The 15,917-nt window shown below is 41.9% G+C and overlaps 3 protein-coding genes across 5 annotated transcripts; 2 read left to right on the top strand and 1 right to left on the bottom strand.

Annotated features, from left to right (window-relative positions):
• Positions 1-989: 989 nt before the first annotated feature.
• On the top strand, positions 990-6,829 carry LOC116192697 (kinesin-like protein KIN-14I). 3 transcript variants are annotated; one of them, XM_031521307.1, is made up of 17 exons: positions 990-1,508; positions 1,948-2,114; positions 2,196-2,339; positions 2,445-2,678; positions 2,772-2,843; positions 2,961-3,029; positions 3,155-3,229; positions 3,328-3,507; positions 3,620-3,701; positions 3,775-3,870; positions 3,984-4,160; positions 4,252-4,358; positions 4,460-4,800; positions 4,900-5,150; positions 5,277-5,626; positions 5,731-6,218; positions 6,366-6,829. In XM_031521307.1, exons 1-17 carry the CDS (start codon positions 1,388-1,390, stop codon positions 6,475-6,477), a joined length of 3,066 nt encoding a protein of 1,021 aa, XP_031377167.1. In that variant the 5' UTR covers positions 990-1,387; the 3' UTR covers positions 6,478-6,829. The 3 variants fall into 3 exon arrangements, with proteins under 3 accessions (XP_031377167.1, XP_031377168.1, XP_031377169.1); XM_031521308.1 differs by having other exon boundaries at positions 3,346-3,507; XM_031521309.1 differs by having other exon boundaries at positions 2,445-2,576.
• A 3,317-nt stretch (positions 6,830-10,146) lies between these two features.
• Positions 10,147-13,880, top strand: LOC116189321 (probable protein phosphatase 2C 5). Its single transcript, XM_031518948.1, has 8 exons — positions 10,147-10,396; positions 11,255-11,532; positions 11,782-11,953; positions 12,041-12,258; positions 12,345-12,452; positions 12,542-12,667; positions 12,793-13,025; positions 13,239-13,880. Exons 2-8 carry the CDS (start codon positions 11,323-11,325, stop codon positions 13,459-13,461), a joined length of 1,290 nt encoding a protein of 429 aa, XP_031374808.1. The 5' UTR covers positions 10,147-10,396; positions 11,255-11,322; the 3' UTR covers positions 13,462-13,880.
• Positions 13,881-14,119: 239 nt separating this feature from the next.
• LOC116189332 (wall-associated receptor kinase-like 20) lies at positions 14,120-15,070 on the bottom strand. The gene has a single exon (XM_031518958.1). It carries the CDS (start codon positions 15,011-15,013, stop codon positions 14,360-14,362), a length of 654 nt encoding a protein of 217 aa, XP_031374818.1. The 5' UTR covers positions 15,014-15,070; the 3' UTR covers positions 14,120-14,359.
• Positions 15,071-15,917: the final 847 nt, after the last annotated feature.

The raw sequence follows: 15,917 nt of genomic DNA on the forward strand, positions 1-15,917 counted from the left end.
TCGGGTAAATTTGTCGTGTCGGGTCTCGCTTGTCCTCCCTTACCTAAGCTAGCTAGAACATGACAACGAGCTGTTAATTAATAAAATGATCAGCTAAATTAAGTCCCCTTGAAGGTGCGATAAGAAAGTAAGAAGATCAATATTAGCAAACTTCTTTTGGATGGGCAACCAAATTATTAAGGGAATAAGAAAGTAAGAAGATTAATACGTTGCAGTCACATGTCATAGTCTCTTCTTCCGTTGACCGATACATGAGAAGTGAATGCGAGTCCCCAATCCTCCATGCTCGAACACAGTGCACATACGAGGATTTAGTCCAAATAGTATCAGCCATTATCACGCGCGCATGGTTTTACAGTACAATATGATAAACCAATGTCATTTGCGCATTACACGTGGTATATCAACCGATTTGATCCGACATATGCCATTCCGCTATATCATCAATAATATTGCTGAATCCAAACCAATATTTGAAAGAAGCCATTACAACCTATTGAATCAACCGAAAGTGTCATTCCAAAAGCCTTAAAAAGCAATGATATTGAATTCCGATCAGTTTCAAAACGGCATTCGTTCTGCATTACTAAAAAAGCACTCTCGAAACAACATGAATTCCCATTGATCTCACATCATATCCTTACTCCATAGTCCATAAGACTCACTGCGAAAGAATAATTGCCTCGAGGCATCCTTTTTAATTTTTTTCCAATTAATTATTCTTTTTACAAATGTAAAAACAGCCAATATTTTGATATTTAAAAAGAAAAAAAAGGGGGTGAGCCGAGGAGGAAAAAAAAGAAAAATATATATATATATATATATATATATTTAATAAATGTTAAATTTAGTCGTTTGGGGGGGGGGAGTGGTGTGTAAAAATGTAAACCGTCAAAGGCTCGTGCGCGGGAGGTTCGGAACCAGGTTCGGACGTGTGCCTTTCCATCCCCACCCATCACCATATTAGAGAAAGAAACAGGGAAGCAAAATCATCAGCGGAGAGAGAGAGAGAGAAGAAGAAATTAGAAAGAAACAGAGCACCCAACAACAGAGATAACGAAGAAGAAGGAAGAAGAAGAAAGAAGAAGACGAGGAGGAGGAGAGAGCTTTGGCCCGCCCCCGCCCATTTTCTCGCACTCCCATCTCTCTCCTCTCTCACTTTCATCTTCTTAGGATTCCCGTCCCTGTTGATTCAGCTTAAAGTTATATAATAGGCCTCTCTGTTTCCGGTTGGTTGATTTCGGCTCTGTCGGCTGTTTCGGCGATCTTGTTCTCGGCATTGATCGGGATTTGTGAGGAAAGATTGTAATTCAGGAGGAATCTAAATGGACAGGGCTTGAAATCTGAATTTTCCGGGGGTTAGGATTCGGCGGTTTCTTGTGGACGAATGGCGGCGACGGAGCAGGCCTTGCCGTTCTCGTTGGAGTCTGTGGTGGAGGACGTTCTTCAGCAGCACGGGACACTGCTAAGCGACCGCAACTTGGCTTCGCGAAAAGCTGAGGAAGCCTGTACGAGCCCATCATCTTTCCCCTTCTTCCTGAGAATTGTTTCTTTATTTGTGATTCTCGAGGTTTCGAGTTCGATCCATTGCCAAAGTTCAGCTCGCGTAATCAGTAGTTTTAAGGAATTCAATGCCGGTCTGTCTCTCATTAATTTATTGTGTTGAAGATTATTGTTCGCAAGATCATCTCGAGCTCGGGAATTTAAGGCAGTTGTTTATCTGGGAATCGCGAGGATTTTGTGTAGACAGACAGGATGTGTCTGCGGCTACATACTATGTCCGATGATCGTTGCTAGAGCGGATTCTTTGAATTATGATATTGAGCCTAATGAAAATTCTTATTACTCAGCATTTCTGCATTCCTTGCTGATCGTTTTGATTCTTTTTTTTTTTTTGGTCGTCCTTTTTTCCGCAATTGAGAATCAAATCCGATGGATTTCTTGCAGCCTCAAGAAGGTATGAAGCAGCCGGGTGGTTGAGGAGGATGGTTGGAGTTGTTGGGGGCAAAGATCTGCCCGCTGAGCCATCTGAAGAAGAGTTTAGGCTTGGGTTACGGAGCGGAATAATTCTCTGCAATGTGCTCAATAAGATTCAGCCCGGGGCTGTGCCGAAGGTATGCTTCTTCTACCCGTTTTAGTCAGGACATGACATGATTTGCCGGTTTTCATGATTTAACGACCCACTTTGATTTTAGGTGGTCGAAGGCCCTTCAGACTCTGTTATTATTCCCGACGGAGCTGCTCTATCAGCATATCAGTACTTTGAGAATGTCAGGAACTTCCTTGTTGCTATGGAAGAAATGGGGCTTCCGACATTCGAAGCCTCTGACTTGGAGCAGGTATCCTTATTTTCTCTTTTTGGCCATTGGAATGCAAAGAATTCCGTCATGGCAAGTGTTGTATTTAAGTCGTTGATCGAATGATTTTGATATGTGAACTTCTAGGGAGGAAAATCAGCCAGGATTGTCAACTGTGCGCTGGCCCTCAAAGCCTATAGTGACTGGAAACAAGCTGGTGGAATCGGATCATGGAAATTTGGCGGAAATTTGAAACCTATCACTTCCGGGAAACATTTTGTGCGTAAGAATTCAGAGCCATTCATGAATTCTTTCTCACGGACTTCTTCTGCAAGCGAGCAATATTTCCTGGGAGACCTCGGTCATGACCTCAGTGAAGCTGTTAGCAAGCTTTTTCTGTTTCACTTTTATGGTTTCTTCCTAATCTGTTTGGAACATTGCTTCAACTGAATATCTATTACCAAACATTTGCAGGCAGCATCTCGGTCTCTCAATGTGCTAGTCCGTCAGATTCTTTCGGACAAGAAACAAGAAGACATACCAATTGTAAGAGCCCTTGGCCGCTCTTTTACAATATGATCACTACATTCACACCCAGCACCTAGTGATGAAGCAGAAGAAAGATTGATTATTGAACTTATCATTTTTCTATTCCTTTCCTAGATTGTGGAGGCAATGCTCGGTAAAGTCATGGAGGAATTTGAACATCGTCTTGCAAACCAAAATGGAGTGGTAAGTGCGTAGATCACTGTGTTTGCTGAACGGTTTTTTTAATTGAATACGAATGTTCTCCATATTGGGCTCTTTGCCTTTTCAATTATGCTGTCTGCAATAATTCCCTTGATATGGCTCATCAGATGGAAGCAGAACGGGAAGATTCGACTGTCTATCCTAACAAGCCTCTTTCAACAACTTCATCAGAAGATATGAAGGTAACTCTTATATCAAAATGTCGAATGAATAAAAGTAATTGTTTATTTCCAACAAGTGCATGGAAATATCAGACCAAGTTGATGCTTTGTCTGAATAGCCTGATTTGATCATAAAGGAAGAGACAGAAGAGTCACCAAGAACAGAAGAGATAGAAGAAAAGGTCGCAAAGAGGTTCATGAAGGAACATCAAGAACATAAATGTGATCATGATGAGCAACTGACAGGTCAAATTGTGAAGCATCAGAGAGTTGTCGAACGACAACAGAAACATATTCAGGTAACACTGGCACAATCACATGACTCGAGAATATCTTATGGTGTTGTATGAGGTTCTGATAGATTACTCTTTCTTTCTTTCCCTTTTATTTTTCTTTTTTTTTGATCCATAGGAGCTGAAGCAGACTCTCACCACAACAAAGGCACAAATGCAGTTCTTACAAACGAAGTACCTCGAGGAGTTTGGCAACATCGGTAGGTTACATTCATTGAATCCGCTGTTGAGTCATTGTAGATCTTTCTTTCTTATAACGACTTCCATAAACAGGTAAACAAATGTATGGGCTAGCTCATGCTGCTTCTGGATACCAAAAAGTTCTCGAGGAAAATCGCCGTTTATACAATCAGGTGCAGGACTTGAAAGGTAGTTTTGCTAGGAATTTCAGATGCGCTCCTCAGAACCTTGATCAACTTAGGTTATTCCAAAAATATTGAAGGCATTTATATCAGTGATGCAATGCTTTTTCATGTCTATAGGAAATATTCGAGTTTACTGTCGAGTGAGACCATTTCTTCCGGGTCAACCAAATAGCGTCAATGCAGTAGGCCACTTAGACGATGGAAGCATTACGATAATCACCCCTTCAAAATATGGGAAGGAGGGAAGGAAATCATTTACCTTCAACAGAGTATTTGGTCCCACTGCAACCCAAGGTAAATTTTAGTATAGGTTGTATATGCAATTTCCAGTGATATTGACTTGCGCCTGCTCTTATTTTGCAATAACCCGGTGTTTGTCTTGCAGCGGAAGTATTTGCCGACACCGAACCTCTCATTCGATCTGTTCTTGATGGTTATAATGTCTGTATATTCGCTTATGGTCAAACTGGATCAGGAAAAACACACACGATGGTAAGTCTAATGTTTTTGTTCTGTTAAAAGCTGTTTCCTTGATCGTCTCTAACCATGATACAAATGGTTGATCTCTTATTTTATTATGTTTGTTCTATCAGTCGGGACCCAAGGACCTCACGGAGGAAAGCATGGGCGTGAACTACAGGGCATTGAGTGATCTCTTTTTGATTTCCAAACAGAGAAAAGATACCATTGCCTACGATATTTTCGTCCAGATGATCGAGATTTACAACGAACAAGTTAGGGACCTTCTCGTGACTGATGGTTCGATCAAAAGACTTGAAATTCGTAACAGTTCCAATAATGGAATTAATGTACCAGATGCAAATCTTGTTCCGGTTTCATCGACGGCTGATGTTGTTCAATTGATGAATCTTGGCCATCGCAATCGTGCAGTTAGTGCCACAGCTCTGAACGACCGAAGCAGTCGCTCACATAGGTAAGTAAATTATCTCTCGTCTATCCATCTGTTTGTTGGGTTACCTATCCCTCCATTTGTTTGTTTGACTTTGGGACATTACATGTATACTGTTGGCAGCTGCCTGACTGTTCATGTTCAAGGCAAAGAGACGTCAGGAACTACCCTACGAGGCTGCATGCATCTTGTTGATTTGGCAGGAAGTGAGAGAGTTGACAAGTCGGAAGTGGTCGGGGATAGACTAAAAGAAGCGCAGCATATTAACAAGTCTCTTTCTGCGTTAGGAGATGTTATCTCGTCTCTTGCCCAGAAGAACTCGCACGTCCCTTACCGGAACAGCAAGCTGACCCAGTTGCTCCAAGATTCACTTGGTAAGGCTGGCTCATTACTTTTTTTTTTTCCCCCCTGGGTGGAAGTAAGGCTGGCTCTTGCCCTTAAAAGATCCCAATCATTCTCTTTGTTCGACTCTTATTGTCATTGGTTTTTGTTGCTACTAGGAGGACAAGCCAAGACACTCATGTTTGTGCACATTAGTCCCGAACCTGATGCACTAGGAGAGACAATTAGTACACTCAAATTCGCTGAACGCGTTTCCTCCGTTGAACTTGGTGCTGCTCGAGTTAATAAAGACAGTTCAGACGTGAAAGAGCTGAAAGAGCAAATAGCAAGTCTCAAAGCTGCCCTTGCGAGGAAGGACGGAGAAGGAGAGCAACATTCCCGATCGAGCAGTCCAGAAAGATACGGAGTGAAGTCTGCTGGGTCATCTTCTTCCAATCTTAGCTGGCCGAGTTTGGTTAATACACCCTCCAATCACAGGCAGCCCATCGAGGACATTGCCAATGTTGAGGTAGCATAATGTTACATATTCTGCAACATATTTTGCCCAATATATAACGTGCTGCGTCTTTGAAACATATATTCTAACTCTAGAATCGGTGAACTCCTATGAAGGTCCAGAACAAGACTGTTTCCCAGCCGAAAAGACGAAGCTTTGATCTTCAAGACTTGTTAGCAAACTCGCCACCGTGGCCACCTATCAGTAGCCCGGGACTAAGTGGGAAAGAAGATGATAAGGAATCGGTGTCTGGCGAATGGGTCGACAAGGTTATGGTGAAGGGTGTAGTAAGCCAGGAAGAGAACCCACCAGTAGCGTGGGAGGCCGCAGATAACAAAAAGGAGCTTCCTCAGATGTTCTACAATGGTTTTACCCCTGACCGTTCGAAGATTTATCCTGAAAACCAGCACCCTGACGTTCAGAGGAACAGGGATGACGTGGGGGGTGATCACGACTCCGATGATCTTGATGCAACAACAAGCGATTCCTCAGAAGCCGATCCGCTGTGGCAGTATAATGCTTCTAAGACTGTCAAGAGCGGGTTAGGTCCCAAGAATACTAAGAAACCTCAGCTGAAGACAGCTAAGAGCAGCTCGGAAATGAGGTAACTGCCACGACATTCTCACGTACTTCTGTTGATGTATAAACCAAACAATCTGTTTTTTTTCCCTTATGATCCTATCCTGTCTGGTTTCGAAGGTCACCTATCTTTATCACTCTCATAACAAAGATCCTTTCATGCGTATACCAGGAGTATGATTCCGTCACTAATCCCGAACCTGACGAAGAAGACACCGAACGGGGTCAGCACAGCGACGAACAGGGCGAAACCTGGCAGCCGGAGAAACGGGGGAGGGAAGTAGGAGGGAGTTTGCCGAGAGCTTTTGTGCTGCAGGCACTGACGGTCTGTCTTCATTGAGCAGCTCTGCCATTTTTCCATTTTTATTTTTTTGTTCTTTGTGTACTTAATATTTTTTTTTTCTCCCCTCTCCACGAGAGGGAGAAAGTGAGCGAGAGGAAGGGTGAGAGTCTGTGTTAATGTAGATGAGGCAACATTCGTGGTTGCCTGTTTCTGTTTTCCTTTTGTTTATATATATTTGTCTGTTTGTTCTTTGTTTTCCCACGTTTTCTCAGTATTGTTAATTAGATTATCAAAGAAAAAAGGAAAGTGAAAGAAAATTATTTGGAAAATTAAATGGAACGATCATTGTCGTACTTTGCTGAGGCGGCATCTATGTTTTCTTGTCTTGTATCTTTGCCTGTTTGTCGCATATACCGACCTTTGAGCGAGTGTCATGCAATGAAAAAGGTTAATGTTCGGTGAAAATAGAGTTGTTTCTATATGTTTCGACTTATATGGTTTTGGAAACTGTTTTCCTCGCCGAGCCGGACACTGGAAAATGGGAAGACAGTTCTCTGATATCACTCCTCTATGATATCCATTGAAGGAATGGAACGATCATCGTTGTACTTCGATGAGGCGGCATCTTTGTTTTCTCGTCTTGTATCTTGCTTGTTTGTCGAGTATACCAACCACCTTTGGCTTTGAGTGCGTACCATGCAATGCAAAAGGTAAGTTCGGTAAGCAAATATTTGGTGAATATCACTCATCCATTTAAACGCGTAACACTCAATTAAAATGTAAAAAAGTGAAAAATCGGCCCCACGATGGGTCTACAAATTCCCATTTACGAGTATTTTGATTGATTTTTACTCATCAAAAGTGAATAAGTAGTACTCATTGAATATTTTCTCAAGTTCGGTTGAGGACCGAGCTGAAAATGGAGTTTGTTTTTTATGTTCTGGTGTATATATGGTTTTGGAAACTGCTTTCCGCGCCCAACCCTACACAGAAAAACGGGAAGACAGTTTTCGGAAAAATCACGTTCTTTTCTATATGGTATCGATGGGCCTTAAGGTTTGGGCTCCGTTTGCTATTGGTCCCGTCGACAAAAGCCCACTCGTGAATCTTTCTCGTACACCTCAGCATTTCACTGGGCCCCCTCCCACATATGAGTGGCCGAGCCGTGAGGTGGGTCCCCCGGCACATGGCCACGTCAGCAGGTGCTAAGATTTTATTAAATGCAAAGTATATATCTAAACTAAGCTTCCAACCCAATCCCAAACAAGCAACAATATATCAATTCGAGGCCTCATCACTCAATCGGTAGGCCCATCTCCTGGTCCCCCCGTTGCATCCCAAAATTACTTTTTTGCCCCTGTCAATTTTCATCATTCCTGCGACCCGTTGGATACTCGTGTTCTGGGGTTGTCAAGTTCACACGCCAGCCTCTTTATCGATCGGGGCAAGTGCCTCGTATAATTCATAAATTTCATTAGTATGATTATCAAGGGGATACTAGAATTAATATTAGATTCCGGGGAGCAGAAAAGGAGAGTTTGACTTTTGAATTTTTACTTAATTAAATTATATCCTTCTTTTTTTTTGGATAATAATAATAACGGGACAGGTCATTAGCGCTAGGCTCATTTTCTTCAAAATGGAATTAGAGAATAAAATATCATCAACAGAAAGTTGATCCGTGAGTCAAATGCAATATTGCAACGGCTTTAGATTCCGCCAATGTAAAACACACCTGAAAGATGAACATGAATTCGCGTCTCTACCCATCCTAGAGATTCTTTTAGGTAATGCCATGCGTACAATGACTTCGTTACAATAAAGAGAAACCTGCAATTGCAAAACAATTGAATGAAAATGAATTATGATCTTTAATAATAATATGGGAATTACAATTGGAATATTAAAAGATAACAAACTCAAAACAGAGTTACAGAGGATGACCTACTCTGTTTTTTATCAGCAGAGGTAGTTTATGCTCTGAAAAACCTTGACTCAAGCTCGCCAAAGTTCAATAATTTGGAAGAATTGTAACCACGTTGAGATGCTCGAAGGTAAATGTCGCGGAATGGTGACAGCCTTCCCGAACAAGGATTGATGGAATCGTGACCATATCATTGAGGAATACTCTTACCGCCACAGATTTTGAACTTGAATAATTGAGGAATAAGCCCCGTCACTGTAATTTCGGTTATTAAAATTACCCTACTCCTAAGATAAGATGGAGGATGCTCCCGAGCTAAGCTAAACTGCAATATGTCGATAGTTGTGTGTTGAGTTGCTGTTGTTGTCCCAGAAGATCAGCTGGTCTTTATAGCCCTCCAAGCTCTACTGGTTGTCATGTTGGTTGCTCTAAGGTGAAGATCGTGGGTAAAGTAGCTGAAGCGAACTTCCTTGCTAATTAAGGAAAGTCTTTGCGTGCTCCCACTCCAAGTAAATCCGTTAGTAACTATCTGGGTCGTGTCTTGCACGCATATTTTCCCGTGATCTTATCATTGAGGGTCGTGTCTTCGCTTCTATCCACGATGAATTCTCGCCAAATCGTTCTTCTCCTACTCAAAATGATTCGGCTTAATGTGCCACTCGGTCATCTTTCACTCGTGAGTGATTCGACCGAGCATATCATTTGATCCATATTCCAAAACGCAGCGTATCATCTTTCTATGTTGAACGACATGGGGAATTCGAGTCATGAACTTATTAGTTATTATAAACAAGTCCATGATCTTTATCTATTTACGCCAGTGACACCGAATGTACTGATCCAGTACTGACCCATTAGATTCATGGCACGTGACATGGGCTAGAAAACTAATTCTGTGCTGGCAACATACCCTCTTTTTTTAAGTATTGATCGGGGTTCATGTACATTGGAATTTTGCCACGTGTTGAACCACATATTGCTACGTGAAGGCAAGTGTTGAAATTTAGAATCACACATGAAAAAATTAAGAAGAATTCAATGGGTTTATAAGAGATCGGGTACTACAACCTACTGGCTCAAGTTTTTTGATTGGAGATGAGTTCAATCGCTTATATACCCATTGAGAATTTTACGCATGCGGTCAATTATTGAGGATAGAAGTTTAAGTTCATGTGGTAAGTAATAGACCACACGTTACCACGTGAAGATGAATATTGATATTAGAATCCTACATTGAAAAGTTAAAGGAGAATTGAGGACGAATGTTGAGATTAGAAAATTATATATGGAAAAGTTAAAACTTAAAAGGAATTGAATGGGAGATTGATTTATAGGCCCAATAAAATTTTACAAGCTAACAATCGTTTCTAATCAAATCCTTATATTGTTTCTTACTCTTGTAATTTCGTCTTGAGCTTGATCATTTTCGTTTGTACTCATTTCAAGGAATAAATGAAAAAAAAATCTCACTACTGCCGGAGAAGAAAAAATTGATTCCTTAATTTCAACTAATATTTTATCAAAGTTTCATCAAGGGGAAAATTAAAAAGGAAAAAGGAAAAAAAGAAAAAGAAAAGAAAAGGAAAAGGCAAGGTCAAAGGACGAGGCCGTAAAAAAAGTCAACGTCGAGGAGCGTTTTGTCATTTGAGTAGCTTTCATGAAAGCTGGTTCCAACCATGATTAGGACACGAATGTCATTATCAGAATCCTTTGCCCCAAATCGTCCCCCTAAAATCCTCTCTCTCTCTTTCTCTCTCTCTAGATTTCTCTTCCAATCAGATCACACCAAAATTTCCTCTCTTTCTCTCTCTCTCTGTCTCTCTAAAAAGCTTTCACCTTGGTGGAGTTTGAGCTGCTCTTGAGCTGAGCTGCTGCTGTTAATGGAGCTTTACCACTCGGAAAATTAAAGCGTTCAAAAGGTACGGTTCGTTGGCGTGTCAGCTCAATGTGGGTGCTTCCCAGCTCGATCCGTTGATCCCCTCATTGTACAAACCGTGTGGGTCCTTCTTCCTCCGTTGTCCAGCTCTTCCAATTTCAATGGGTTCTGAGATATCGTTTTCTTCTCGGTTTTCCTGCTCAATTTGCTGTTCCTTTCGATTTTATGAACTGGGGTTAGCTCGTACTGGCTCAGATCAGTCGGCGGAGGTTCCCATTGTTTGTAGCTTGGAGCTTCCGTCCTGTTTTTTGCGCTTTGGTCACCCTTTCTGTTCGCACTTTAGGGTTGTTTTTCTTTCGTGGTGACATTTCGTATGCCCATGTTGTTTTCGTGCTGCTTTATTTTCTCCGTCGAGGTTAGACCTTGTATTTGGTCTGGTTCTTTTTCCGGAAGATCGGATGCTTTGTGCTGATCTGTGTTATTGTACTTGCTTCTTGAATTTCTCTGCTCTCGACCGTTGAATTCGCAGAGATTATGTGGGATAGCTTTCTTTGCTTTGGCTTTCAGCTCATTAGGGGTTCTGCAGAACCAGTAATGGCAATGTCTGCTAGACTACCAAGTTTTGCCTTTTCATCTGTTTATCGGGTTTTTCCCATTTTCTCAAACTTGTCGAACTTGCATAACTAGTTCCCCCGGTAGTATACGTTTTCAACTTTGGCCGACCTCATTGGAGCATGTCCTATAATAAGGATGGAAACTTCAATTTCTTATTGATCTTCAAAGAAATGGGCATAAGCATGTCCAGAGGGGTAAATCATAAGCTTGGCTATTGTGAGCGCATTGTGCATGCTGCAGTATCTTAATGTATTTTTCTATCATTTACTCTATCTGCTAATATGTACAAAGATACTGGTTTCTGTGCAAGCATTGCACCCATGAGCTCTGCTTGACATTCGACAAATTGTTCATGTGACATAGGTGGAATGCCCTGAAGCCTTGTCCATTACCTTCACTATGGTATTCAGAATTGCCGGATTATATATGAAATGAGTCAAATGAAAATATCAAGGCCAAAACCTCCTCTCGTTCCCCTTGGGACATTGATTGGTCATGAACTTAGGAGTGGGAAGGTGGAGAAGCCTCATGTGAAGTATGGACAAGCTGCTTTGGCCAAAAAGGGAGAAGATTACTTTCTGATAAAGCCTGATTGTCAAAGGATTCCTGGGGACCCATCAACGTCATTCTCGGTTTTTGCGGTACTCTTCGTTCTCATCTGCTTCCACTAAACATATATATCTCCTGAAGTTGCTGAAGAAATTTTGCATAATAGTAGTAAAGGTACCGTAGGTGAAATGTAAAAGATTTACCTATCCTCAGCTTGTAATCAGCGAGTCTTCAACTGATATTGGAATAAGTGTGGTCATGCTTTTGAGCCACATTTTCAGGAAATCAATTGCATTCACATTTTCCTCAAAGGAAGTTCTAATATATAATCTCCTGGGCAGATATTTGACGGACATAATGGTATATCAGCAGCTATCTTTGCGAAAGAGAACCTACTGGATAATGTTTTGAGTGCAATTCCTCCAGCAGTGAGCAGGGACGAGTGGCTTCAAGCCCTACCCCGGGCACTTGTTGCGGGTTTTGTCAAGACCGACATAGAATTTCAGCAGAAAGGCATGTTTCGTAGTTTTATCACTATTGATAGCGCAGAAATATCTATCAGCGCATGTTCTTACCTCCAAACTTGTGAATTAATGACAGGGGAAACTTCAGGAACAACGGTGACATTTGTTGTCATTGATGGGTGGACAATAACTGTTGCATCGGTTGGGGATTCACGATGCATATTGGATACACAAGGGGGTGTGGTTTCTCTCTTGACTGTTGATCACAGGCTGGAAGAAAATGTGGAAGAGAGGGAACGTGTCACTGCAAGTGGTGGTGAAGTGGGAAGGCTTAATATCTTTGGCGGAAATGAGGTAATTCTACCCTCATCTTAAAAAGAGTGTGTTGACATCAGGATGAAACTTAATACTTAAGTCACTCTTAATTCTGCTGGCCATAGGTTGGCCCCCTGCGCTGTTGGCCTGGAGGATTATGCCTTTCGAGGTCAATTGGCGACACAGATGTAGGAGAATTCATTGTCCCAATTCCACATGTTAAACAAGTGAAGGTGAATATCGTTGATTCATCTTGTCGTGTTATATTAACTTGATGTTCCCATCAGCTGATGAAATTGAAAATTTTGTCTTGGTAAATTAGCTTTCTAATGCTGGGGGAAGACTTATAATTGCTTCTGACGGTATCTGGGACGCCTTATCATCTGATTTAGCTGCCAAGTCTTGTCGGGGCTTATCTGCTGTTCTTGCTGCTAAGCTGGTTGTCAAGGTACAAATACGATACAAGTTCTGGAACTCTTTGAAGTAATTTAATTAATCATCGTCTTTGATTTTGGCTAATTAGCAAATAGCTATTTTTCCCTAATTACATGCTCCACCTGGTTCTTTGCCCAGGAGGCACTACGGTCAAGAGGCCTCAAGGATGACACAACCTGCTTGGTGGTTGATATCATCCCATCTGACAACCCTATTTTACCTCCGACACCAAAGAAGAAGCAAAGCTTTCTCGGCTCGCTTTTCTTTACCAAAAAGTCACAGAATGGTACGAACAAAGCTACAAGTAAGCTATCTGCTGTTGGGGCTGTAGAGGAATTATTTGAAGAGGGTTCCGCTATGCTCGATGAGAGGTATGGTTATTATGATACATTTGGAAAGCTAAAATCGAGATTTTCTTCTGTAGCTTTCATCTTTGTTTCGTCCCACTCCTTTTCAAGATTCTCGATAATCTTCCTGCCCCTTACATCAGGGGAGAGAGACCCGATCTCTTCATCATATTCACATCACAGTTAGAAATTTGCTTTTCAGAGAATTATTAAGATTCATTTCTAACTTCTATGCAGGCTGGGTAAGAATTTTCCTCCCAACCAGAACTCAGGTTCATACAGATGTGCTGTTTGCCAAGTCAACCAACCTCCTGCTGACAATGTAACGGCAAATTCCGGGCCTTTATTCTTGCCTGCATCACAGCCGTGGGAGGGCCCCTACCTCTGCCCTACTTGTCAGAAGAAGAAAGATGCAATGGAAGGGAAAAAAGCGAGCAAGCCTGCCACGGCAGCAGCTTAGAGAATTTGTCTGGTGATATATAGTTAATAAATATTCATATCGATTCTTTTTCTCTGGCAGTGTGAGCAGCATCATTCGGTTTTTCTTTTCTCAAATGGGTGATTGCAATAGAAGTGTGTGAGGAAATATGAGACAGGAAAACGAAGGAAGAAAGGTGTTTCCGGAGATATTGCTAAAGAGTTCGTGTTTGATGACATATTACTGCTACTACAGCTACTAGTAGTTTGTGCTCAGCTGTTAGACCCGACTAACTGAGAAGACTCATCCGCATCCGGTGAACTATCGTTTCCTATAGTTTGCTTGCTAACAGCTTGAATTTGTAAAGCAAGACGAACAGTTCGTCCATATATTGAGATGTCCAAAATGAATTTTGTGTGTCATGTTATACTAGAAAAGCACACGGGCAGTCCTTTCCTCCCCTTGTTCTTCTCCCTTCTCTGGCGTTGTGTTGTTAAAATATCAGAGGAATGATTCTTCACATTGAAAATATCGGTGGTGTTCGGCTTTAGATGTACACAGATGGCTTCTGGCCTGGCTAGGTATGTCCGTTTATAGTTCCAAGAGCTGATATATGTATATTGCCAATGTTTTCCGAGGATGTTACGGGAACCGGCCTATGATGTCCACTGCACCCTTGATCATAATAAAAGGGGAAGACTTGACACGAGACCAAAATTTATTCATTGGCAACATATTGACAAGAGCAACAGCACTGTCAACAACTGACTGACGAACATCCCAAAATCGTAACGGAAACAACCACATTGATTAGGACATAAGAGAGACCAACCTAAGAGTGCTTAGTTACTTTAGGTCGTTATTATCTCGTGACCAGTCACGTCCTTATTCCAATTTTTATGGCAGTCAACTCTTTGGGAAAATATACTAGAAAGATGAGCTAGCTCGGGGGAGCCCACTGAAGCTCGACCCCGTAGTCCCACGATTCGACGGGTTCGGTGGCGTTCACGTTCACCATGGCAGTGTATGCTGTGCACCCACCGACTCTGACCCTAATGCGGTGAGAGGTCATGGCCGAGTCCTTCAAGTAATGGCAGCACAGGCTGCCCCTGCACCCCCTCGCCACCGCCACGGAGTCCTCGTACTGCCTGCAGAGGCTGTTCGAGGAGCAGTTGAGGGGCGAGGCAAGGATGTTCTTGGAGCAGTTGAATAGCATGACGGTGTTCCTGGTAGAGATATTGAAGGGGGAGTCCTCGTCCAACCTCATGCCCCCCGAGTCGAGGTCGGACGAGAGGCAGGTGTCCTTCAGGATGGACGGCGGGCTGACTACGAGCCTGCGAGAGGCCGGGTCAATGCTGAGGATCTTGTAATAGATCCCATCAGCGGACATGAACTCCAGGCTGGTGCTGCCATTGACGCTGGTGCTGCAGTGGACCCTGTAGCTGGGTTCCCCACAGTTGTCATCAGTGCTGAGCGGGTATGGAACCTCTGTGGGCCCACATTTGGGACAAGGAGGAGAACCAGAGGAGGGGGAAGAAGATGGCAGCTGGATGATGAACAGGAAAAGGAAAGCAGCAGCAGGTACAGGCTCCATTGTTGGCCACCTTTGGCTTTGAAGCACAAGACAAAGCAGAAGAAGAGCGAGGAAGAAGAGCTTAGAGCTCTGCCCGTTTTATAGAAATCTCTGACCAATAAACTGCGACGTTCATATCGATTTAAATCGTCCATAATGGCTCCACAGGCTTAGTCGACGGGCTAACACATCCTGGTTTCATGGAAAAAAACAGACTCCTTTTTTTGGTGAAAAAAAAAAAGCTCCTTTTGATGCTCACGAACCAGAACTTGATAAAAAAGAAGGGTGCACAGTAGAACCAACTAAACTCACTCGATAAGATAACTCGTCACCAGTAAGAAAAGTCGTTTTGATTCCCCACACTCAGGGATGAACGATAAGAATCGGGATTTTCGCCACTAAATAAGGAATATGTTTAGATAAGAAAAGAGAAGAAACGCTTTAAGCAATTTTATTCAAAAATATTCATTTATAGTCTCTGATATTCTCTTACAATAAGGTGCATATTTATATAGAGGAAAGACACCCCCGACTTTAGAATATGAAACTGATATTTAATCTCCTCTAGATTACTTTCCTAAAATAAAATAAGGTAATAATATAAAATAGGAAACTTAAGAACTCTGGACACAAACTAAAATAGGAAGTAATATCTAATTTTAAATATCTTTCTACCTAAATAAAATATACTACCTTATTAAGATTATATTATTCATAATTTTATAGATCAAGACATATCATCTTTCTTTTTCACATTACGATAATATTTCCTTCATATGTCCAAGATATTCTTCTTTGGGCATGGGCTTGTTGAGAATGACATAGGCTGAAATCTGAAGCACATCAGAGCCCCTCATCAATGTTTGCCGAAGTTGAAGCTGTAGAACATTGCTCGTCCGATCATTTGTCAAAAGGCGAGTTAACT

The sequence above is a fragment of the Punica granatum genome, chromosome 1 (genome assembly GCF_007655135.1).
Source record: "Punica granatum isolate Tunisia-2019 chromosome 1, ASM765513v2, whole genome shotgun sequence".
In the NCBI taxonomy this organism is placed as follows: Eukaryota; Viridiplantae; Streptophyta; class Magnoliopsida; order Myrtales; family Lythraceae; genus Punica; species Punica granatum.

Coding starts and splice junctions, on each gene's coding strand:
- LOC116192697 (XM_031521307.1), top strand. CDS start 1,388: ATGGCGGCGACGGAGCAGGCCTTGCCGTTCTCGTTGGAGTCTGTGGTG. Junction 3,230..3,327: donor CTTCATCAGAAGATATGAAG/GTAACTCTTATA, acceptor TTGTCTGAATAG/CCTGATTTGATCATAAAGGA. Junction 5,627..5,730: donor AGGACATTGCCAATGTTGAG/GTAGCATAATGT, acceptor ACTCCTATGAAG/GTCCAGAACAAGACTGTTTC.
- LOC116189321 (XM_031518948.1), top strand. CDS start 11,323: ATGAGTCAAATGAAAATATCAAGGCCAAAACCTCCTCTCGTTCCCCTT. Junction 12,259..12,344: donor ATATCTTTGGCGGAAATGAG/GTAATTCTACCC, acceptor TGCTGGCCATAG/GTTGGCCCCCTGCGCTGTTG. Junction 12,668..12,792: donor CTGCTAAGCTGGTTGTCAAG/GTACAAATACGA, acceptor TTCTTTGCCCAG/GAGGCACTACGGTCAAGAGG.
- LOC116189332 (XM_031518958.1), bottom strand. CDS start 15,013: ATGGAGCCTGTACCTGCTGCTGCTTTCCTTTTCCTGTTCATCATCCAG.